Here is a 26,899-nt window from a genome sequence, read left to right on the forward strand (position 1 = left end):
AACACATTAAACTAAATTGAATAACTGAAGAAAATAAACAAAAACAAGAACCACATTAAACAAAATAGCAATAAATGATCATATTGGATGAAAAACTATTCATTGAACTTGTAGATAAGTTCATACACGTAAATCATAAACCGAATAGGCTAAATAATTCTTTTATTATTAGCTAAAATTAATCAAAATATGGATATGTTGGTCGAGTGCAGTTCTTAGATTATTATAAGATAAAGTAATGTGATTACATGATGAAACGTCTACAATACATAATGAATCAATAAGTTTACATTATGGAATTGTTCTACTGAGGGGTGTAGAAAGATGGTCATCCGAGGAATTAAATTTACTACTAGATGAACAAAACATTATATGAGACAAATAAAACATCAATAAACAAAATAACATAAAGAGATCATTCTGTCTGACAAAATATTCATTGTGACGTTAGATAAGTTCATCCTCAAACTATAAAAACATAGCCAAAAAACTTCATCTTTGCTTAAATCATATTCATCTAAACTGAAAAGGGGTTCATATATATAAAGAAGTTCAAAAACTGAGTCATTACATCAAGACACAAAGACACAAGCTGATTCTTGCATCATGATTACCAACCTCGTTGCGGAGCTGATTCTTGGGCAATTTTTCAACAACCTTAAACATGATGTGCCACATGCACCATCTATGTCTTGTATCAACGAGAACACTTTCAGCAACCACCTTCATTCCCAAAACCTGATCAGTAATGATCAATTTAGGAGCAGCACCCATGATTTTTAATAACATAAAATAGCTTAGCTTACTTCAAAAGTTTCATACAAACAACATAATAGTTCATTCCGAATGTTAAACATTTCACAGCTACGGCCATCTGATCAGAAATCCATACATTATTCACTAAAAGATTATTCAAAAATAATACTCCCTCCGTCCCGGGCTACTCGCTCATTTCCTTTTCGGCTCGGAGATTAAGGAATGAGTGTATAGGAAAGTCAAAAATGACGGCTGTAGGTGAAATTTTTTACTAAAAATGGAAAGAGTGCAAGTAACTTGGGACGCCCAAAAAGGAAATAGGTGCGAGTAGTGCGGGACGGAGGGAGTACAAAACAAGATATGATACAGAGATTTTGCGTACAAAAAAACACTTCATACTAAACTACAAATAGTTCATTCAAACAAAAATAAAGTTCATTCAGTACGACCAATATTTTTACTGATACGATCAAAAGAATAAATCAATACATCAATCACTAAAATCGACAAATAGTTCATTCCAACAATAAAACAGTTCATTCAGTATGACCAATATTTCACTAATACGATCAAAAGAATAAATAAATACATCAATCACTAAAATAATCAGTCAAATATCGATATAAGTTACATGGATCGACATCTTCATCATCGGATGATTCGGAATCGATTTAAAAAGGCTAGCCGCCAACTATAGATTGTAACTCATCGAATATTGTCCCATGATTGTCGTTAATATTTTCTGTATAAGCAGTTCCACGTATGTTCGCTGCTTCCGGAGAAAAGTCAGTTGTGGGAGAAGGATTGCTCGAGTCGTCCATTGTTGTACTGGTGATTTGTGTTGAAGGCGTAAAGGTGTTTGAAGAAGAAGATTGTGATGGTATAGAATGCAGGTTCACGATTATACAAAAGAGATTGAATATTGACGATAGCTGAAGATTGTGATTGTATGGAATGCAAATTCACGATAGTTCCATGATTGTCGTTAATATTTTCTGTATGGAATAAAGATTCACGATTATTTAGAATTTGTTGAAGATTGCGATTGATACATTGACGATAGCTGAAGAGATTGCTCGAGTGGAATGCAAATTCAGTTCCAAATAATCGTGAATCACAATAATGCTGATCCAATTTCCTTAATTAACTTAGCATGAATTATGGTAAAGCAATAACCGTATGAATTATGAATTTCCATTACAACCCTTTTGTAATATTAATTGAATAAACAAATGAGATATAATTAATAATGAATTAATCGTTAGATTAGAATAAAGGGTGGATGAGATTTATTCTCTAGTTCGGTATTTAAAATTAGTTCGACATTGAATACAATCCTATATATATATAATATGGAATGTATTTCAATTATACATCAATTGATACTCCCTACTAGGCTTATTATACATGTTTTCGATATTGTTTTCCACAAATCAAACTATATTGTAAACGTAATTAATACATTCATAAAATGTGGGACGTGTGATATGACGGAAGAAACATCTACAAATTAAATCAATTCATCACTCTACATAGCATAATATAGTCCGTAGTAAAATAAAATAAAAAGACAGGACTGCAACACAACATATATAATGTGCTATGACAATTTTAAAAAAATAAAATTAAAAAAGAATTATGGGAAAACAAGAAAATAGTACTCCACTAAGGAACCGACACATCCATAAAATACAAATCTTGGCATATATACCATACACATTTCTACATTGAGTTATAGTCGTGTTGTAGGTGTGCATGGACTACAATTTACATACCCTTGCGCAATTAAACCTCATTTTCAGCATCTATAGCCATATACGACGTCTTAATTAATTAATTAATTAATTCTTCCCACTATAAATATCCATCTCCAAAAAAAATTCTCTTCATAACAATACACACCTCTCGAATTACATCAACGTGTGATTTATTCCCAAAAATAAAAATAATGGGAAAGAAGAAATCAAATGGATCAACGCCCATGAAATCATATGTAAAGAAACCACAAGTCACCAATATGATGAAGATTTTGCGGCCAAAAGTGTACATCATAGACACGTACAACTTCAAAAGCCTCGTCCAACAACTCACCGGAAACGGCGAATATAATCAAGATTCACATCATCACCACAACACCGAGGAGGGTATGAGCGTCGCGCCAACTCTGAAGCGCGAGATGGAAATTTATAAGGGTTTAGAGGCGATGCTGATGGAGATGGAGTCGGACTCGTGCGATAATTATGATATTGCATGTAACTATGATCACATATTTCAGCAAGACCTTGATCAAGATAATCAGCACCTGGTGTGTGAGTATGACTACGATTTGTCTAATTTTATTGTTAATTAATTGGTTGATTTGTGTTAGAAATTCATGTGTTGTAGTATGATGTAATTGTATGATATCCGGATAGTAATATTGATTTTCAGAAAAATGCATTGCCAGATTATGTATTTGTTCTCATGTAGATCTTCTAATTTGAGATGCAACAACAAGATATCAAGTTGAAATATGACTCAATTTAGTTTGAAATATGACTCAATTTAGTTGGGACTGAGGAAATATTTTATTCCTAGGCCCGTTTGGAGCAATCAAGTATATGCACTTGAGCCCGTTGCATGTAAATATATGGTTCTTCATCATCACTTAGTTCCAGTCTTAGATGTTCCGATAATATCTTTTGATTCCCTGCATTGTAGTTTCTTTGAATCCCATTTCATACTTTCCTATGAATGGGAACATTCCATATAAATCTATATATTATTACACGAAACATGTTCGTTTTGCAAATATAAGATCGACGGGTCTCGTGGACCACATAGAAAACTTTTACGACAACTTACTTATTTTATACAAAATACACAATTCAATAATATTCTACAATAAGTTTCTTTCACAAATTCTATTTAACACCACCTAAATTTACCTACAAATTCAATCCAACTTCACAAGCCGTCCCCAAAATTCACCTGCAAATTCAATCCAAGTTCACAAGCCAATGTCCCCAAAATTCAAAAACCAAGTTTACAAACCCCACGTTCACAAGTTCAATCCAAAGTCACATCCATCGATTAAAATATACTGCCTATATCCCTTAAAAATAGAAACTAATTCTATTTTGGGTCGTCCTTTAAATATGGAAATTTTCTAAACTTTCTATTTTATGGCATGGATCTCATAATTCATTAACATTATTTCCACTACTTTTTCTCCTCCATTCTCTTACTTTACTCTTTTTTCTTTTTCTCTCTCTTGTTTTACCAATTCTGCTCTATTAGAGCATTAGCAATGGTGGACGGTCGCCACCGCCAAGCGATCGACCACCCTATCGGTCATCATCCGCTCCCATTGTGGGGAGGGGGCCTATCATCCATCTGATGTGGCTCCGCCCCAACGTCGATCCATCGCCCCCAGCTGATAGGTTATCGGCCCTGCGAGAGGCCTTCATTGCGGCGTGTCGGGGCCGATGTAGGCGCCAATCTCTCTCTCTCTTTTTTAATTTAATCCAATTTTTAATCCACTATATTTGCCTCATTCTCCATCAATTCACATTCATCCCTTTCCAATCTCAATCTCAATTTTACTTCTCTCCACGGTAAAAGATACTCCCTCCGTCCCTTATGATTTGTCACCATTTGACGCGACACGGGTTTTAAGAAATGTAATAGAAAGTGAGTTGAAAAAATTAGTGGAATGTGGGTCCTACCTTTATATATTAGTTTTATACTAAAATGTGAGTGAAAATGAGTCAGTGGAATGTGGGGTCTACTACCAAAAATGATAAAGTAAAAGGTGACAAAATTTTTGGGACGAGCGAAAATAGAAATAAGTGACAAAGTTTCAGGGACGGAGGGAGTATGAACTTCAGCAACGAGGTGCCCGACATGAAAGGGAAAAAAGAGGAGAAAGTTGGGGATGCGTCTAAGGTTGGGCGGACGAGGAGTACCTACTCCATAGAGAAGTCGATTGCTCTTGCTCATTGTTGGGCAGAGATCTCTGACGACCCGGTTGTAGCCAAAATCGCCAGGGCGGTTTCTGGGCACGTATCATGAAAAGATACGAACAAGTAAATACTGTAGGGGCCCCGACACACCAGCCCGAACAATCTACGCAATCATTGGAAACGCCTGGTGTATGAGTGTGCTAAATTTCACGATATCTACGATGGCAATGCGAAAGGGTTCAAGTACTGGGAAATATATCAGCAACTGAAAGATTTCTCCAAATATATAAGGTTAATGAGTCGTGTCGGGGAGGACGAGTTGGAGCCCGAGTCCGATTGATGTGTTTTTCCGTTGTTTTTTTTTTATTTTATCTATCTTTATCGTATTTTTTTAATGTAGGATGTTTTATTTTATTTTTTAATGAAATTAGTTTTTTGTCATATATTACGTTGCCTTTAATTTACACCAACAATTAAAAGTGAAATATATAAAAATAGTGTTGATGTGAAAATGAAATGGGCTCTAAGATAGGCTCAGGGATAGGCTGTCATTGTAGGAAGATAGGCTATGAGATGGGTTGCTGATGTGGCAGGAGGAAATGGAGATAGACTTTGGATTTAAGGATAGCACTGTGAATGCCCTTACTTAACCAGTTGTGCATTAAAACTCGTGCCGTTTCAAAAATTTATATTTTTCAAGGACGGAGGTAGTATATATATTCTCACAACTTTAGTTTAAACTTTCAATTGATTTATCACTTTTTATGATAATTTTAATTACAAATTATATGACTTCAAAATTGTTAATTTTAAATATATTAGGATTAAGAAGTATATATTAATGCATTGATGGTAGGGCTCATAAATGATTTTAGCTTAATTTTAATATATTAAAAATTGTTATTTCATGTATTGAAACATCCATTAAAAAACAGCGGTGCTCACATAAAGTATGTAGCATAGTATTTCATACTCAAACTCTTCCATAAAAATAGAAATTTTTAGGAAGCCACGAGTTTTAATACACAATTGATAAAATGATGGAGTGTTGTCGGTGAAGAATGAGACCCGCCTCGTTAGAGAGAAAAAACTTACCCAAAATAAAAGTAGACTATTTTTATAGGACGAACCGTAATGAAAAGAATTTCTATTTTTATATGGAATGGATTATAGTAATACATTTGATTATTTTCATTTAAACATATTAAGAAATCCGTCCACATAAATATAATGTTCACCATTCTTGCTATTTTGTCAAAAATTTAAAATTTATAATTAATGTGATGTTACAAAAATCTGATTTTTTTCCTAAATATTAAGTACTTCCTCTAATTTTCATTAATTATTTCATTTTATCATTTTTATTCCTTTCCTGTTAATTGTCATGTGTTTGATTCATTCTTTTAGAATTATTGATATCCATTAACTAATTGAACTCACAATTATTAAAAAAAAATTCTAAACAATTATTGTAAAAATAATTTTGTGTGGACGAGCTAATTTTGGGAACCGGCATTTAAATTGAGGTGGTAGTTAAATTTAACGAATTTGTAGCCACCTAAGCCTACGATGGCAGAAGAAGCTCATTTTCCACATTCACCAAAGGGGTGGGGATCCTCTGCGGTGCTGAAAAGCACAGCAGCCCCTGCTGCCCCTCACAACAAATAAAATAAGCAAATAAATAAAAATAAATTTAATTAAATAAATATATATTATTTTGATGAATAGTGAGGAGCAGCAGGGGCTGCTGTGCTTTCAGCACAGCAGAGGATCCCACCCCTCAGCAAAGCATACTTTTTCGCTATGGCGCTGAATCTTGGAACTGCTTCCACTGCTCTCCACCCAACACTCTTAATTTCTCCCAAGATTTCGAGGCATAAAATTGGGCTGAAGCTCCATCACTCTCCCTCTCCGTCTTGTCTGAAATCGGCGGCTGCGCTGTCTGAAGGAACTGAGAGCACACTTTCGGAGGAAGAAGACTCACCTACTCATTCTGGTAATCATTTTCTTCATCTTCCTAATATATTGTATACTAATGAATTGAGTTGTTCCAAATTTAAATTGGGCACATTTTCGTCTCAGTTTTGATATTTAATTGAAAAAGTGAACTGTTTTTGTGGTGGTGCCAAGGCAAGTAGCTATTCATGAAAAGGGTTGTTTTGATTATGTTATATCCTTCTAATTATCCAAATTTATAATCTTGTTTAGAATAGTACCCCTATGTCGCTCTGTAATAAGGCACGAGATTTAAGAAAAATTGTATTAAGTGAGTTAAGTAAATAGATAATAAAGTAGGAAAGATAAAAGGTAGAGATATGAAGAGAAAATAAATTAAGAGAAAGTAAAGTAAGAGTAAAGAAAGATTGTTGATTTTTGCCAAAATAGGAATTGACTCGGCTACAGTGGGATAATCCAAAAAGGAATACGACTCAGCAAGGATGAAGGGGGTATATTAAGGAATATCTTAAATTAGGCAAGGATGAGCTTCAATTAGTGTTTCTCCTAAATTTAAAGCATGAGCAACTTTGATGGCATTTAAGGTCTTGTTATAAGTAAATAAAGAATTTTGTGACGATTATCTACTCTTCAATTCCATGGTACCGAACGGAGCCTTAGCTGCCTAATTTTCTTGTCTCAAGTGTTTTGAGATGTAGTAGCATATCTCTTTGAGATGTAAGTTTTACTGATTTTTGTATCCTGCTTATTGATTATAGGGTCATCATCGACTTCAGCTCGGATTCAGATGGATCTCTTGGATCAACTCACATCTAGTGGAGCCTCTAGCCAAGGCTATGAGAGTGATGGTGGACCGACCATACGCGAACAGCTTGCTAATTTGGTTGGAGACAGCGATGACGATTTCACTATCCCATTGGGTAAGAATCTGAAGAAGGTGACTGCCAAGTTCCTAACCACATCACAAAAGAGAAACATTCGGAGGCAGACTTATTTGAACGAAGTATCCCGGAGGAACGACTCAGTCTTCTTTGCCACTATTGGTGCCTTCGTTATCCTCCCGCCTATTGTCATTTTAGGAATAGCAATTGCAACAGGTTATGTGCAACTTTTCCCATAAACATATTATAGTGAAATTGCATTTGCCTTGTAATTTTCTCTACTTTATCTGATAAATCTTGGTTGTTGATCTTTCTTGGTGTTTCTTGTGACCTAGAAGAAGCATGAGACGTCGTGTGTATATGGATTTTACAGATATGAAGTCAAAAAATGAATTGAAATCCAATAACAATTTCAAATATGGTTATGTTACTAGAAAAAATCACATGTATCATCAACAATGTTCTCTTTTAGTCTCTTTCTGCTGTCATGTTGGAACATCTCTCGCTCATCGATAGATTGCACCCGCTTATTCCCTAGGATTTTTACCCTTGTTTCTGAATTAGGTGCCATTTCTTGATGGAGATAGAGTAAGAGTGTGAGAGATATCTGTATAGTGAAAAGAATTGTCCAAATCCTCACATTCTTTAAGCTTCTCTTGTGATAGGCTTGTCATAAAAACACACATTGTCATACTCACAAGTTTTTTAAAGCATTTAAAGGTAGAATCTTTACCTGTGCGTCCTTCAGATGCCGGCCAGTTCTTGTAACCTCATGATGACATATACGGATAGCCTACTCTGGTGATCGTTGTTGAAAGAGTTGTCGAAGTATTTTATTGGTATTACAGCTGCTGCTGTAGCATGTTGGCCTGAAACTACCTGATATAAGATTTGTTGTTGATGTTAAATAGGTAGAATAAATGCTTCACCAATTAAAGATGATTTGCACCAAGAACTCATAATGATAAGTGATTTTTGATACTGTTGAGATGTTTCCATCAATAATCTTTGTAGGAGAAATTCATGGAGCTTGATCTCGAATGACAGTTCTGGAGTCAGCTGAAAACCATACACACACGCACACATAGCTGGCCCCGGTTCTTGAAAACTCGTCGTTAGAACTCTTAACTTTGAAAAGAGATATAGATTCTAGTACATGAAACATGTGACTTGCATATCTGTTGCTAGAATGGTTGAAAGTTCTATCAATGAGGTGATTGATGGTTGGAGGTCAAGAATGTTGAGGCCTACAGGTAGAGCAAAAGCTAACAACTTCTGTATAGAAATCATTTTTGAAATCAAGAGGATTTCAACATTTGAGAAATTTGAGATGCTGTAGTGGTCTCAAATAGTTTTATGGTATAACATTATCTTCTGATACTCCCACAATGTTCAGACAACTATTGTTCTATAATGTAGCATATGCATTATGAAACTTTCAATGAACTTTGGTCTTTGTGAGTAGCAAGTGTGCTCTCCATCAGCCTCGTCACAAAGTATTGCGAGCACCTCCATTGTGCTCGAAAATTTCTCAATTTAGTCGGAAATTCAGCCATCTATTGTGCTCGAAAATAATTCTATTTTACACGAAATAATTGCGAGCACAGCAGTTCCGTGCAATAGAAATTGGCTGAATTTTCATTTTTGTATATTTTATTTTTTGCTTAAAATTATGTACTCCCCCGTCCCATAAAAATAAGTATATTTGAAATGTCACAAGAATTAATGCACAATTGGTAAAGTAGGAAAGATGATGAGAAGGATAGTTAAAGTGGTGTTAGTGGATAGTGGGACATACATAATTATTAGTGTTTAATGAGTTGTAATGTTGAGTCATAGTGGTATAAGTTGTAAATAAATTGATGTATATGGGTAATGAGTTGGGGATAACTTTCCTTTAAATGAAGGGCAAATTACTTGTAAAATCATGAACTTTCAAAATAGTTTTTCCCGTAAACTTTAAATGTTGCATGAAAAGTCATGAACTTTACTGGACTGTGTAAATTTCCCATCTGACCCGACTCGATAGATTTCGACGCAATTACGTATCCTACGTGGCGCGCCGGAGGCGTGACTTGGCAAAACTCCACTAATTCTTATTATTCTTTTCTATCACAAACATAAAACAAATCGAATTCAACATACAAATCTACATAAACTTACAAATCAAATTTAGCGTAAAAGTAACATTAATTCCACAATTTGAATTTAACCTGAATTTGTCATTTTCCAAGTCACACCTCCGGCGCGCCACGTAGGATAAGTGTGTGTCGAAAATCTATCGGGTCGGGTCGGATGGGAAATTTACACAGTCCGATAAAGTTCATGACTTTTCGTGCAACATTTAAAGTTCACGGGAAAAATCAAACTATTCTGAAAGTTCATGACTTTACAAGCAATTTGCCCTAAAATGAAATGCTCACATTTTTGGGGGACTGACGAAAATGGAAAGTGAACATATTTTTATGGGACGGATGGAGTATTTCTTTAAATAGTAGTATTATTTTTTTATATTAATACTCCGTCTCATATAAATAGGTTGAATTTCTTTTTTCGTTTGTCCCATAGAAAGAGTCCATATCCATTTATTAAAATCTTTTCAACTTCTCTTTTAGTTTATCATTTTTGGTTCACTATCTACTACTTCCTTCGTCCCAATTTAATTGAGGCATAGAAGTTTATTTTATGACAACTCCATATATACAATGTCAACTATCCATTGGAGATGTGTCTACTTGGTCAGCTTAGGTGATTTTTCTGCATGCTCTACTCCTTTTTGCTCAGTTTGCACTCCTGCGACCATATGCTTTTTATCCAAACTACATTAGATTGATCGGTTTGTGCTTGTTTTTAGCACTACAACTACTTGTAAGTATACAAGGCAGAAATAGTATAGCTAAATGTCAATATCGGGATATCGAACACAAGGAATATAATTACAACTGACTATCATGTACTAAGCGTCATATACTATCTAGAGAAACAAGAGTTTTGGATTGGAATAATTAACTAGGCAAAAATAAATAAACAAAACATGCAATTATACAAAATAAATCAGGCAAATAGTGGAATTCCAATGGTAGAGCTTTCACAATTATGGTTTACACAAAACACAGTTATGATACCCTAGCACAGTTCATACTTCACTAGAACGAGTCACATAAATATTTTCCATGCAGCACAAACAGAGGCGGACCTATGTGGGGTATGGGGGTTCCTTGGAACCCCACCCATTTTGATAGCTACTACATTGTGTATAATTAGAAAATATTTTTTAAGTAATTAGTTAATTTAGTTGGTTGGTGATTTGGTCTTGTAACCACTTGATCGTGTGTTCGCATTCCCGTGCTGGCGTTCTTGTTGAATTTTAAATATGAGCCCTTTTATTTCTATCTTTTTAATTGTGAGCAATTTTTTCACTTAGAAATCCAAAGCAAAAAACGTGGGCTGGAATAAAAAAAGTAAAAGCATAGTAGAAATCAAATAAAAATACTTCCTCCATCCATGAAATATAGTCTCATTTCAAAAATAAAAACTTTTTTTTCATGTTTTACCCACTTTTTCACCTTCTCTCTTACTTTTTTATTTTCCCTCTTCTACTTTATCTATTTTTTTCTCCCCTCTCTTACTTTTGTCCACAAATGAAACTGTTTTTTATGGACGGAGGGAATATAAAATGTATCGGAGAAGAGAAAATGTAACTGATAAATACGAAGCAGCACATAAGAAGAGAAAAATGCATCTCAAACTATTCATCTCTCTCGTAGCTTCATAGTGTCTCGGGTTGTTTCTATAATTGTTGACACTAAAAAATATGCAACTATCGTTAATAAAATTTGGACCCCCCAGTATAAAAATCATGCATCCGCCACTGGGCACAAAGTAGATCACAGACACTAGGGGCGTCAATCCTAGATTTGTAACTCATAAAAGCTCCAAAGAATCCTAATGTTCTCTCTCACAGTTAACAGTGTCGTTTAAAGGGAAGCTAATTATAACGTCAAATAAGCTCTTCTAACTCGCAAACCTCCTCTCACGATTATGTTGCAAGTCTATAGATCATCATAGAATGTGTCACTCAAACATGAAGTAAAGTAAGGAACGAAACCAATACCAAAAGCTGGAATTATATAAACCAATAAAAGTTACTGACACATCCCGAATTCTTATAGTTTAGCTACTCATAGACAAATAACCAAAACTACAAATTAAAGTACAAAACATAAAGAAAAAGCAAACAAAACCCAAGGATGAATTGTTGTGCAATGTTTAGTCTTCTATTCCCTTGCTCCAATCTCCAAGAATGGTGGATGGAATGATAGATGAAGGATTAGGGTTGGAGGAGAAGGGCTCCCCAAATTTGGAGGCTATGAATGTGTCAATATTATGAACTAGGTTATGGAGTATATAGGCTTGAAAAAGGTTTAAACTTGGTACAAAAGTGTCCTCCAAGTTGGAAATTTTGTGCTCCATAGGTTAAAGGAAAATATTTGACTTCGCAAGGTAATAGTTTCTTTCCTTCCTTGAATATCGGCATAAATTCAGCACTTGACAACATTGCGAGACGTTCGTAGAATGACCATAACTTTCTCCATAGAACTTCGATTGAGATGTTCAAGGTACCATCGCGAAGCTCTTTTGAAGACGGAGAGAATGGTATGTAGAACGATCTGATAAGACTTCAGAATCACTGAAAAATGGGTATGAACTAGGACTATTGCGCGCTAACAGGCCCAACTGCCACTGGGATGGGCCAGTTTGCTGGACAGCTTTCGAGCTCTCTTGATTGGTTTTCAGCGACCGCTGGTGTGCCCCAGCGGCCGTTGGTTTGCGCTTCTGCTCCAACTTCCAAATTTTGCCCTTTTTATGCTCTTTTTCAATTCTATATTGCACATTTTTCATAAAACACGTTAAAATACCAAAATAGAAAATATGCAAATAATAGACATGTAATGCAACTTTAACACTCAAAACGGATCAAATAATGTCCTTAAAACAGTGCAAATCTGAATGTAACAACACTATCTCCTTAAAAGAGATAAAGATGACCTAAAAAGCAACATGAAACATGTGCTATCATGAATCAAAAGAATAATAAAATTTTTAATCCCTCCGTCCCATAGAAATAAGCCATTTAATATGGACACGATGTTTAATACATAATTGATAAAGTAAGAGAGAATGAGAAAAAATAGTTGAAATTGTGTAGTGGATAGTGAAGACCATAAATAATAAAGTAAAAGAAAAGGAGAAAAAGGTTGTCTTAAATGAATATGGACTATTCGTATAGGACGGAAAAAAAGAAATATGACTATTTCGGTATTATTTTACACTTCATTTTAGTTCATAATAGTAGTCTATTCTTCACTTCATGTCGTTTGTTGGAATTGTTGACTAAGAATCTCCACCGGTTCTCGCAATCATTTTTTCTTATCTCTTTTATTTTTTCAATTATTCATTAAAATTCGTACAATTTTAAAAAAATTATTTTAAGGAAAAAAATAGTAGCTTACAATTTTAATATCTCGCTGTTCACCTTAATTTCAGAACTATTTCTAAATTATTATAATAATATAATGTGGATCAAATGTGATCTCTCTAAAAGCATCTCCAAGGGAAGATGTATTCGGAGAAGTAAGTCTTATAACCACTATATTTACTCTTTTCGTGAAAAATCATTCTCTAATGAAAAAGTATTTGAGAAGGCATTATACATTTTCTCATTTTAAAGAGGTATATTTACCTCTCCATTGATGAAGAGGTATTATCTTATAACTATCATATTTGGCTTCTTTTCATGGAAAAACATTCTTCAAGAAGAAAGTATTTGAGAAGATATATATTATACTTTTATATTTTTTGGAATGCATCTTATACTATTTTATTTTATAAAATAACGTATCTTTTTATACACGCTTTTCTTTTGAAGTGTATTATTTTTTAGAAGAATATAATTCTTTCCTGAAAAAGATAAATAAATAATATATTTTTTCAATATACATTTTTGTCCTTGTTCCTCCGAGATACTCTAACTAACTAAAAAATTCGCATACGATATAGTTTAGAAGTAATCAACTCAATTAATCATTTAGGAAGAATCAATTCAAGTAAATATTTAATACCTAAAAAATATAAATTAAATATAAAAATAATTTTAAATTCTGACATGGTTCAGTCACTCAATGAAACTCTTATTATCAATCGCAAAACTATACTACTAAATTTAAAAATGACTGAAAATTATAGTGTATGGGGTAAAATTAAACTATCCGATCTGTGTGTTATTAAAAATAATCTTTAATCTGCCTAATTTTATTAGTTTTATCTACAAAACTAATAATTCATTTTAATTTTATTATTCTTTAATATAATTGTTAATTATAATATTTATAATTATCATCCTTTATATTTTAATGATGCTCTACTTACCACCTATATTATTATTAGTACCATATAAGATTCATTATTTACTATAAATAAATTTTTTATATTACATGCTTAATTTATATACCCTAGCTATTGACATTAATGAATAATCTTATCTAAACTAATTAATAAGTACTTAATTCGTATTTAATTATATATTATTTTACGAAATAAATTTTCTTAAATTAATATAAACATATCTATTTTAATACATGAAATATTAAATTTTTTATCTAGACTAACTAATATTAAATATATATATATATATATGAATATATTTACTAAATTTTAATATTATTTATATTTATACATCACTAATTATCTATAAGGTTTAATGTTTTGTGATATATTATTAATTGTAAATCATTTACTAAATTTAATATATTTTTTTATATATTTGCAATAGTAAAACGGTTAGACCGGTGGTTCGACCGGTTGGACCGGTTGAACCGTGAACCAGTAACGTCGCCGGTTCGCTTGTTGGTGCGGTTTTTAAAACATTGACGTACACTATGTGGACTGAAAGACGCGAGCATCGGCATAATCATTATTATATAGTTGAAGAAATTATAGCAAAAACTAGTACTACATAATTTCTGTTGGATTAGATAATATCACCAAAGGCACATAATAAATTTGAAAATTAAATAATTGTAAAATTTCTCTTATCAACTAATTCACTTTTCAGGTAAGTTCAATATGGTGTGGTCAAGTTTATCAAATTTTGGAATTATCCATACCAAATTACATGGTCACAAATTTTGCTTTCAACATTTATTCTAATATAGTTAATGAAGCTTGCATTTTTTTCGCCTGCTTTACGGAACTTTAATATATATCCACGATCCTTTTATATAAACAAAACTCTTTCAAAATGAAATGATGTGTTTTATTCAAATAATACACGTAATCCATTTATTTATTACCCACCTGTCTATTTCTTATTGATCTTTATAATCTTGTGGATATGGTGGATTTAATTTATTCTTACAGGTGTAAGTAGGAAATGAGATGGCACTAAACTATTAAAAATACTACATCTGTCACATACTTTAAACATGAGGACCATATTGAATAACAACGAAATGAAACACGAAATTCATTTTACTATCTCTCTATCATCTACCGTCAATTTTCGTGATTGAATTTGATTTTAGGATTGGTCCAAATATTTTGCGATAGAGTGTTCTCGATTTCAGTCGAATTCATCCCACAAATATCACTATAATAATAGTAGTTATAACCTTTTCAATTTTATTGTGCTTGAGTCGAATTAAATTTTAACAATTTCGTTATAATTATTGTTAGGACCTTTTTATCGATTGAACTCACACAAATAAGAAATGTAAAGCACTCTCAAGCGATTACGTGGTTCGGCAATGGTTGCCTACATCCACGGAGAAGACTAACGAAGTTTATTGATTCACACTCTCAAGAAGATGATTCACACACATACAAATCGAATGCTCTAAACTAATCACAAGCAAGAGCTCATAACCCTTAATTCTATGCTTGTGTGTTTTGTTTTTCTCTCTCTCTGCATTTATATGAACAAGCTGAGCTAATATATGAGATACAAAGCTAACCAACTCAATCTTCTTGAAACTAAAATTCGGTTATAACCGCTATTCCAACGGCTACGTTCAACTCATGCACCGAGCTTACTTCTTGATCCTCTCCTTGAGTCTCCAACAACTCTTTCTTTTCAGCTTGAGCAATTCAGCCCTTCAGCCTGTTGAATTCAGGTCTTCAACTTGATCAATTCAGGTCTTCAGCTTGAGCAATTCAGCTTGCAGGAGCATAACTCACAATTATTGAATCATTTTTTTCGAAGTAAATAACAATATTTCTAATCTCTCTTAGTTTAATTTTTCTATTCTTTTTTTAACCTATATATTATACTGTGTCTACTATTTTATTTCCTATTTATGTATTCACTAAACGCCATTTTTCTTAAATCTCATATATATAAAAAATATGTTAAACTAGTAGAACGGAGAAAGTACTAATAATCTCAAGTGGTCACTTACTGTAAAATGATGTGACAAATTTTGAAATATCTAGAACACACATCTAATTATGATGTACAACTAAATAAAATAGTGGTTTTTTTATCAAATATAAATATTTTCCGTAAATGAAATTTCATGCCCCGTTACAAATTTGTATGCGGCATACGAAAACGCAGCCTATTTTTTGAGAATCTGCAAATTTATTTGTTTCCCAACTTTTCGCAAAGCTCAACTTCAACTTGTAGAGACATCTATCTCCATTCATCATAAAAAATGGTTGAGTTTGAAGATAAAGATAAATTATCCAATGCACTTCTCAGAGATGTTGAATCCTCATCTTCAGATTCCCTTGCTTCCGTCAAAAGAACAGGTTACTCCAATTTAATTCCCTTCAATTATCTCAATTTATTACAAAATGAGCTCTTTATGATGTGTGTGTTTCTTGAAAAATGGGAGCTTCTTGAAATTGAATGATGTTGTTTCTGCTACTTTGATTTTTTTAAGTTTTATTGGAAAAAAGACTGGATTTTGGGGGTTTGTGTTGATGGATATTGTGATTTTGGATGTGAAGGGACTGTTTGGACGGCAATTGCGCATATTATAACAGGGGTGATAGGATCAGGAGTGCTGTCATTGGCATGGAGTGTGGCTCAGTTGGGGTGGATTGCAGGCCCTCTCTGTATGGTGGTGTTTGCAATTGTCACTATTTTTTCTTCCAATATTCTTTGTGATTGCTATAGATATCCTCATCCTGAGGAGGGCCACATCAGAAATAAGTCCTATGCTGAAGCTGTGGGCTCTTATCTAGGTATACTATCATCCCGTTTTTCGTTGTTATTACCAAGAGCTATTCCAATTGCCATTGATGTTGATTAGTAATGGTAGAGTGGTGCTAATGAGGAATTGCAAGGATTGGGGAAATTCACATTTCCTTTTCTTGACCAAGTTGTTTATTTGATGGATTTGGAGAGACCATGTTATGTTCTCTTGTTTTTCTGAGATGAATGAAAGTTTTGAAGTGAAATATTCGTGGCAGGGAAGAAGTGTATGTGGGTGATTGGAATATTTCTTCACGAAAGTTATTTTGGATTTGGAATTGCATATACTATAACATCTGCAGTCAGTATGAGGTATTTTATAGTGCTGTTAAATCTGATTTTGATATTAGTTTGTTCGTTAGTCTGCCATCTAACGGTATTGATGAGGTTTCAGTGCTATATTTAGCAAGTGTTAGCGCTTGTGGTTTGTGTATCGTTGAGTGTCACTGCTCACCAAGTGTTCTTACATAGTTATGTATTACACATCTTTTTGAATCCGTAGTTCTGAATTATCACACCGAGAATATCATTGCTTGTTATCTTTATGAGCATGGCTTATTTAGTTTCTGAGTTTTTGCTGGTTCAGGGCTATTATGATATCAAATTGTTACCACAAAGAGGGGCACAATGCTCCATGTGAATATGGAGACAGTTTGTTTATTCTCTTGTTCGGAGCCGTTCAGCTAGTATTCTCTCAGATACCTGACTTCCATAACATGGAGGCGCTCTCGATAATGGCTGCTGTCATGTCCTTTGCTTACACCTTCATCGGTCTAGGTCTTGGTATTGCAAAAGTTATAGGTACCCTTTTAATTCATTTTGATGCATTGTTACATCATGTTTTTTAAATCTTCTTGTGTTTATCTATGGCACCAATGGAAGCCACTAAAACTTCTTTTCGCATCCATGTTCATCATTAATCGATGTATCTAGATTTTGGACTCCGGTTTTACGGGTGGCTTTGATCAATGCAGGAAATGGACAGATCAAAGGCGATATACATGGTGTAACGGCAAGTAATGCAATTCAAAAACTGTGGCTCTCGTCACAAGCATTTGGAGACATAGCCTTTTCGTTTAACTACAACATAATTCTTTTGAACATTCAGGTTAGACGCCCTTTCCAGTCTTGCTTGTTTCGTGAGAAATATCCAAATCATAAATACTGAAAAGACAAACTTGCAAATGAAGGACACTCTTAAGGGACCTGTTGAAGAAAACAAGACGATGAAGAGGGCGTCATCTTCAGCCATACTTATCACGTCCTTCTTCTTCCTCACCTGCGGATGCTTCGGGTATGCTGCTTTTGGCGATGAAGCTCCGGGAAATCTTTTGACAGGCTTCGGATTCTATGAGCCCTACTGGCTCGTTGACCTTGCTAACGTGTGTATCGTTCTTCACCTCGTGGGAGGTTATCAGGTACATCCTATCCCTCAATCCCCTCTACTGTTTATTTGCTACTCGAAAGATTCGAAGCACAGTGTTTATGTCGTATTCATACATCCATATGTATGATGCATCGAATTCTTCGTGAAATTGTTTCGAGAAAAGCTACTAAAAAATTCTTACATATGCAAAGGGGTTATATGTTTGCAGATATTCAGTCAGCCATTGTTTGCAGCAGCTGAAGCAGAGGTGGGGAGGAAGTACCCGGACAGCGGGTTCGTGCACAAGGAGTACACGGTGAAGCTCCCGCTGGTGCCTAGTTTCAAGCTGAACCTTCTCCGGCTGTGCTTCAGAAGTGTGTACGTTGCAGCCACGACTGGACTGGCACTACTCTTCCCCTACTTTAACCAAGTGTTGGGAGTGCTCGGGGCGTTGAATTTCTGGCCGTTGGTGATATATTTTCCGGTGGAAATGTACCTGGTGCAGAATAGGGTGAGAGCTTGGACAGGTATATGGATACTTCTCCAAGCATTCAAGATCTTCTGCTTGCTCTGCACCATTTTCGCGTTTATCGGCTCGGTAGAAGGCCTTATATCGAACAAATTAAAATGAGTGCCACCACGATTCTTACTCCCTCTGTCCCACGTTACTTGAGTCACTTCTTGTTTACACTCGCTTTGGAAAAATTATAATAAAAAGTTAAGGTGGAGAGAGAGTAAAGTAACAGAGACTCTACTCTACATTATTCTCTCTTTTACTTTACTCTATCTCCACTTTAACTATTTATTATCATTTTCTCGAAACGAGTGACAAAAAAATAATGAGTAAGGTTACGTGGGCGGAGAGAGTACTTATTACTACTACCTCTTGTATATTGGAGCTTTGAAATTATATTTTGTGACTGTAATTACTGAAATAATTTGTGTTGCTCCATGTGCTGTTTTGTAGTGTTTGGGAAGTGTTTTGTTGATCATCAACAGAGTATATCAATCGATATATATCTGTCTGAATATTTCCATTTATGGGTTTGATAGTTGAATTAAATATCTTAGGTAGTGCCGTTGAAGAATATAGGGTAATCATTGAGAAATTTTTGTGATTTACTCTGTCCCTCTCGAAATGTTGTCCACATTTGTTTCGGTGCGGGTTTTAGATATGTAAAGAAATGTGAATGGAAAAAGTTAGTGGAATGTGAGTTCCATATTTATATCTTTGTTTTATAATAGAATGTGAGTGTAATGAGTTAGCGGAAAGTGATGACCATTTATTAAAAATGGAAAAAAAACAAAGTGAACAACATTTTGTGGACGGATCGAAATGACAAAAGTGGACAACATAGTATATAAAATCAATGATTATGGTTATCCTCAAACTTTACGAAAATGGGATAACCATTTGTGTTTGGACTATTTCATGTAAAAACATGTTAAAATTCAAAATCATATTTATATGTATGAAAAATCACATGCTCTTAGAATGTAATTCAAGAATATTCCACCAACAACTAATGATGCGTATGAGCTATTAATCATTTATTCACCACGCCGATATTGATTAAGATCTCATTGTTCCTATCATCAGATTTGTTATCTTACACTACTACCTATTTTAAACAATAAAATCCCTTCGTCTGCCATTATGAATCCTGGTCGATCATTTTAGTTTGTCAATTATTAGAAGTCTCAGTTCACTTTTACCATAAATAGTAGGTTAACCCCGCTTTCCACTATCCATTCTCCTCACATTTTATTACTATAAAACTAACATATAAAAATAGGTCCTACATTCTACGACCTTTTTCGCCCACTTTCTTTTGTATTTCTTAAAACTCGTGTCGAACTCAAACGAGACTCCTAATACCGGACGAAGGGAATAACTATTATCCGAGCGACAACATGATCAAAATATTTTAATAGTATTTTAATACGTATATGTCCAAGCTCAATAGTGCTCATTATTTATTTACGAAAACATTATTATTTTTAACTAAAATCAAATAAAATGCAAATGACATTAAATAAAGGGTTATTGTTGGTTTTAGTATGCCTTGAATCTGCATTGTTTACCGCTAGTAAACTGGGTCCCGTCATTTATATAGAAGTAGGGCACAAAATCTCTGTGAACCAAGTAAATCTGTGTCTCTTTACGTTTTTGTTTGTTTTCAATTACTCAATTACCCTATTCCATAACAACAAACAGGTATCTAGAGCCTTGTATTTCGAGTAGGGTTTTGAATTCCACACTGTTAGGGTTCTTTCACTGATTAAAGATGTCTGATCTGAACGTGAAGGTTGACAAATTCAACGGGAGAAATAGTTTTGGCTTATGGCATATCAAGATGCAATTGCTACTGAAGCAACAAAGATTGTGGATGCCGCTAACGAAAAAAGCAATACGAGAAGGATGAATAGTGGTTAACCCTAGATGAAAAGGCACACTCGACAATCATGTTGTGTCTGTCTGACTATGTTATCATCGAAGTTGTTGATCAGGAGACTAGGAGACTGTTACTGCCCTCTGGACGAAGTTGGAGAGTTTATACATGACGAAGTCTCTAACCAATAAGTTGCTTCTAAAGCAACATCTGTTCCGATTACGCATGCAGGAAGGCATGCCCCTTCGAGATCACCAGGAAAATTAAAACAAAATTTTTCTAGATTTGCGTAATATTGATGTTAAAGTATAAGATGAGGATGTTGATTTAATTCTGCTAGTCTCTTTGTCTGAGTCATATGAAAACTTTGTTGAGTAATTTATAACTGGGAAAGAAACTGTCTCTGGAAGATGTTCGCTATGCCCTCCACATTAGAGAAGATCGGCGGCAACAGGCAACTAGTTCAGCCATAGAAAATCAGGCATCGGGATTATCTACTACGGGCAAGGGACATAAGAAATCTGGAAAGAAGAAGTTGAATTCAAAAGGTTCAAAAGGTCCTAAGCCCGGTGACATCTGCAACTATTGTAAAGAACCAGGGCATTAGAAGTTTGATTGTCACATGAAGAAGAAGAAATGGGGCAAGAAAGAGGATGTTGATCGTTCCACGACTGTGGCAGATGCTGATGATACAAATTCTGAAGAAAGCCCGGCCTTGGTTGCAGATGAACAGCCACACTTTAATGATGTGTGGATTCTTGATTCAGGAGTATCGTACCTTTTATGCACGTATAAAGAGTATTTCACCACTTACGAGCAGATAGATTGAAGCAACATTTCTATGGCCAACAGTTCTGTCTGCAAGGTGGTTGCCATTTCGACCAAGGATATGACAAAGTTATGGCATATGAGGCTTGGTCATACGGGAGAACGATGGATGAAACTTCTATCCAAGCTTGATTTTCTTTTTGGACATAAGGTGCTGAATCTTGAATTCTGCACACTGTGTATTAAGGAAGCTTCATCGCAACAAGTTTCCAAAGAAGGGTGCTCATCGGACCAATGTGACACTTTGCTACAATCACATGGATTGTTGGGGTCCTTCACATGTTGAATTCATTGGAGGTCACAAGTACTTAGTGTCCATGATCGATGAATGCTCGAGGGTGACTAGGGTGATCCTGATGTGTTGGAATCGTATGCCCGGTCAAAGGACTTTGACCCATAATATTTCCAACGAGACTTTAATTTTGTGAAATTAAATGATATAGCGTCGATCTACGTTTGGAGTAGATGGTCGTGGTATATTCATTTTCTCAAATCCGATTCTTGGTGAGTGAGAAATAATGGATTAAAGTTGCGCAAAATTGCGAGCTATTTAAATGAGCTATGGGAGAAGTCATGAGATTAATAAAGTGAGTTAATTAACTCACATTGAAAGTAACAAGCTTATTAAACAAGTATTTAATAAGAATGATTATTTCATGTAGTAATTCTAGTGGACAAAGAAGGGTTGTACAGCCCACACGTGCACACCGCCGCCTCACTGCGAGCCGCGAGCCGCGAGCTCGTGCTCGTGTCCTTGGACTTAGATCTAGGAAATTGGTCTTTGGGTGGTCTTTGGACTGTTCTTTGGGCCTGGTCATGGGGATGAAGTCCATGTCGTGAACGAACCTAGACGCAACACGTCCCAATACTTTTGTCCAGGATCAGCTCTCGTAACGGTTTGTAACGCTCGGCGGTTACAACCTCGCAATGATGACTGCTCTGCCCTCTCTGCATTGTTTTTCTGTCGAAAGCTCTGCTATCTCATCAATCTAGTTCGCCAGAGCTCTGCTGATAGCGGTGCTGCTTCATCATAGACGAAAGTCGTTTTATTTTTGGGGACGACATGCCAATCCGAGAGTACTACCGGGGCGTATCTCGTCTTGTGGAAAGAGGCCTTCTCGACTCGGCTTATTTCCTCTTTTACGGTTTACTGTTTCGATTTCTACTTTGTAATTTCGTTTCAGTTTGTCCTTTTATATTCTTTCTTTTGGGTTATATTACGTCCGGTTTTATCTCTTGTAATCCAGAAACCAACATGATGAAGCATAAATGTGAAGCATTTAAGAGGTTTAAACAGTGGAAGACTTTGATAATAAATTAGATAGGGAAGAAGATCAAGCGACTAAGAACTTATAATGGTCTGAATTTTGTTCGTTTGAGTTCAATGAGTTCTACAAGAACGATGAGATTGTTCGACACCACACTATTAGGCATACAACACAACAGAATGGTATGACAAAACGCATGAATCAGACACTACTGAAAAGAGCGAGATGCCAGTCTTTTCAGGCTGGTTTGACTATGAAGTTTTGGGTAGAAACAGTGAACATGACTTGTGATCTGATCAATGTGGACCTCACACTGACATTAACTGCAAGACATCTTACGAGGTATAGTCTGATATACCTTCAAATTACTCTTAGCTGATAGTTTTTGGTTGTATTATTTATTAGGAATGGTCAAAACTCCTTCAATGGGCCTAGGAAAGGGGAAGAGGGCATTTTCACCAAAAAAACCCTCATACATGAATATTTTGCTAGGGGCCTATGGTATGAGAACACCAAATCCTAAGGACTAGACCTGCCCACAGTCATGAACTGACGGTTTTGGTTCGGAACTGATGATTCCGGTTTTGGGAAATATGGAACCGAAACCGAACCGTGAGGCTGTTTCACGGTTTCGGTTTCGGTTCGAAAATCGGCGGTTTTGGTTTCGGTTTTGAACCGCCGGTTTTCGGACGGTTCGTAGCGATTTAGGTTCAATTTTGCGGTTTCGCAGTTTTTTTCCTTAATTTTTTTGTTTGCCATGTAGTTTGAAATTATAAAATAAATTGGAACAAGGAAATGAATATTTTAAATTGAATTAAGATGAGTAAGATGAAAATGATATCAAATTTACAATTTACATATACAAATTACAATGTGATAAAATTTACAAACAACTTACAATGTGATATAATTTACAAACAAATTACAAAATGATATAATTTACAAGTGTCGTACTCATCTAAACGTAAACAAATAAATACATGAAATGGGGGAAAAGGAAAAAATTGAAAAGAGCTTGAAGACTCAACAATCAATTTTGAAGACTGCAGATCATTAACCAATGTTAATTATAGTATTATGCTTTATTTAAAGTAATTAATTCTTCTAAGTTTTATCAAACAATGTTGATAAATATTTATTAATAATGATCCATACTCCTCCATACGTAAAAATAATGTGTTAATTAATAAAATTGGAAATAGTATTATAAAGTTATTACCATAATGGTCCATACTCCATAGACTCCATCTTATAATTTGGTTTATTTTTAATTTATTATTTTTCTCTTATGTTTTCCAAATTACCAAAAATGGAAGTTACTTATAAAAGCAAAAAACTCAATAATCGGATCATTCAACAATGTTTTATTTAATGGAGTATAGTTTTAATATAAGGATTAACTACGTTTAAATTTATCATCGCATTGGCGGTTCGGAACCGTGAAACCGCCGGTTCGGAACCGTCCGGAACCGGCGGTTCGGTCGCGGTTTCGATTCGAAAAAATTGGAACCTGAACCGAACCACGGTTCTAAAATTCACGGTTTCGGTTCAGGATATTTCTCGTGGTTTCGGTTTGGAACCGTAACCGGCGGTTACGGTTTCAGTTTTAACCGCCGGTTCGATAAACCTTGGGCAGCTCTACTAAGGACTAATATATGTATTTCACTCTTTATATAAACTAGTTTTACCACCCGTGCTATGCACGGGCCATAAAACTTTCAGAGAACTCTAAAATAAATGAACAAAAAGAATTAGTTATGCTTGCTGACAAAGAATAAATGTCGAATAAAAAACATTATAAAAAAGGTTTACATGATGTCTAGAACTAAAGACTAAAGTTGTAAACTAACAGAAAAATGTATTAATAATGAGCATCCCTCAATACTTATGACTGTTTTACATTTGCTCAATGTACATATAATCATAAACTGTTATTTCAAAGAATTCTATACATAAAAATATAAATAAATTAATACTCCCTTTGTCCACAGAAAATAGTAATATTAGCTTTGTGGACGGCACAAGTTCTAATGAAAAATTGACAAGGTAAGAGAGATGGAGAGAATAAGTAGGTAAAGTATGAAGAGGGGAGAAAAAGTGAATATATAAAACCATAAACCATGTATAACTATATCTTACACCCAACAATTACATTAGTATGCACGAAAATAAAGTGCATATACAAAATGCACAGATACACACAAAGTGACAAATGATAAAAAATACTACACAAACATCTAAATTTAATAGACGTTTTATGAGAGATAGATAACAAAGACACTTCAATAAAAACACACTTGTAAGATGGGGAGGATCCTCTGCTGTGTTATACTATAACATAACGGGGGTTGCTATGGTTAAACGTAACCACTATCATATGAAAAGCAATATGATGGTAGAATTTTAAACACGTAGTACTCTAATTTTATTTCTCTCATTGTTTTTTCCCTATTTCTTTCTTTAATTAAATATCCGGTGGGCCAATGCAACTTTTTTAAATGGAATAGCCTTACTACCAATAAACTTGTAGAGCTAATTAGAAATAAAAAAATGAAAACAAATTAGAGAAGATGGTGCTTCTTATTGAATGGTTGTAGAGTTTGATCTTTAAAAGAATTTAGAATCATAGTATAAAGTATCTAAATTGACCAAATGCACATAGTAATAGTTTTTATTATTTAAAATGAAAATATTGAATGGCTTGGTTGATAGTATGAGATAGTAGTAGTTTTTTTTCAAACTTTTTGAAAAAAGTTTCCAATACTGCAACGATGAGAATCGTGAGCAACATTGATAAGTTTAAGATTTTTTTTATCAAACTTTAATACTCTATCCGTCTCATAAAAATATATTTACTTTCCATTTTCGTTCGTCGCATAAAAATATGGTCATTTTCATTTATAGAAACTTATCCCAATTTATTACCCATATACACCAAGTTATTTATAACTTATACCACTATTAAAACATTACTCCAACTACTCTTCCCCTCCTCTCATACTTTACAAATTTTATCTTAATTTCCATAGCATATTATATGCCTATATTTTTATTGAACGAAGAGAGTAATGTACATAAATATAATATTTTAAGAATCATAAAAGAGAAATAGGAATCAAAGTTATAAAGAACAAAATCTTATCTCATAAAAGAAATCAAAATCAAATAAATTGTAGCTTTTCATACTATCTTTAGTGTCCACAATCCGATCTCATTACGCAAATTATTTTGTCACAATCTCATCCTATGAATATCATCACCCAAACACTATCATTTTACTTAATTAAAATTTTAACATTTCTTGAATATATGTACAATGCAAGTTTAGAGAATTTGTTTTTCTTTCATCCAAAATAAAATTATAATGAAATTTTATGTAGTTATACTATCTTAATAATAACTTATAAAAAAACTAAATGTCTCAATAAAAAAATAATTAAATTGCAACAAATATTATAATAGTAAGTATCAAATGGATCGTTAACACTATAGGTTTTAATGACTTGGCTTAACTTATAATGTATGGCCAAAGACTAAATACATAGTAATTACTTAAATATATAAAATAAAATAAACTCAATTAGAATTATGTATACTAAATTAGAACCTACTAATTTAAGACATAATCGAGCAAAACACCCAAATTGAAACCTTTAAGTATTAAATATATATTTAAATCTGAATATAATACCCAAGTAGTACATTAATACCCATAATAAAGCCCAAAAATTATAGAATACATAAATTAATAAACCCTCATCCTAAAAGTAGTGGCGTCCCTTCTCTCTTTCTCCTCTCTCACGCTCGACACCATTTTTTGTAGCACCTCTTTTTAGCAACAATTAATGTTATGCAATATTGTTTTTTAAAATCAACTCAATTATAATTGTGTACTTTTAGTAATTTAAATATAAATATATTTATAAATTATATATCTTGAATATAAATATATATTTATAAGTAATTTGAACATATTTGCTTAAACTAATATATTTACATATAAAATTGTATACTATTATACACAGCAGCAATTAATGTTATGCAATATTGTTTTTTATAATGACATTAATTTAGTTTCACTTTATATCATTATTTATTGGTGTTTCATAATTACTATTTAGTTTAGCTACATTTAAATTCAATATAAATATAGGAGAATTTCAAAATTTTGAAAAGTAAAAAGAATAGAACTATGAGTAAATAAAAAATTAATTCAAAAAACATACATATTATATAAAGTCCAATAAATTA

The 26,899-nt window shown here is 33.9% G+C and overlaps 2 protein-coding genes across 5 annotated transcripts; both read left to right on the plus strand.

The window, feature by feature from the left end:
• Positions 1-6,435: 6,435 nt before the first annotated feature.
• LOC121785879 lies at positions 6,436-8,983 on the plus strand. Of its 4 annotated transcripts, XR_006047079.1 has the most exons (4): positions 6,436-6,696; positions 7,415-7,753; positions 8,286-8,448; positions 8,552-8,983. XR_006047079.1 is itself a non-coding variant. In XM_042184344.1 (3 exons), exons 1-3 carry the CDS (start codon positions 6,504-6,506, stop codon positions 8,569-8,571), a joined length of 552 nt encoding a protein of 183 aa, XP_042040278.1. In that variant the 5' UTR covers positions 6,436-6,503; the 3' UTR covers positions 8,572-8,983. The 4 variants fall into 4 exon arrangements, 3 of the variants coding, with proteins under 3 accessions (XP_042040278.1, XP_042040279.1, XP_042040277.1); XM_042184344.1 differs by lacking the exon at positions 8,286-8,448; XM_042184345.1 differs by lacking the exon at positions 8,552-8,983 and having other exon boundaries at positions 8,286-8,515.
• A 7,129-nt stretch (positions 8,984-16,112) lies between these two features.
• Positions 16,113-19,200, plus strand: LOC121787750 (probable amino acid permease 7). Its single transcript, XM_042186589.1, has 7 exons — positions 16,113-16,345; positions 16,547-16,783; positions 17,012-17,105; positions 17,380-17,594; positions 17,768-17,901; positions 17,984-18,211; positions 18,389-19,200. Exons 1-7 carry the CDS (start codon positions 16,249-16,251, stop codon positions 18,788-18,790), a joined length of 1,407 nt encoding a protein of 468 aa, XP_042042523.1. The 5' UTR covers positions 16,113-16,248; the 3' UTR covers positions 18,791-19,200.
• Positions 19,201-26,899: the final 7,699 nt, after the last annotated feature.

Source organism: Salvia splendens, chromosome 22, assembly GCF_004379255.2.
Source record: "Salvia splendens isolate huo1 chromosome 22, SspV2, whole genome shotgun sequence".
NCBI classification, from domain to species: Eukaryota; Viridiplantae; Streptophyta; class Magnoliopsida; order Lamiales; family Lamiaceae; genus Salvia; species Salvia splendens.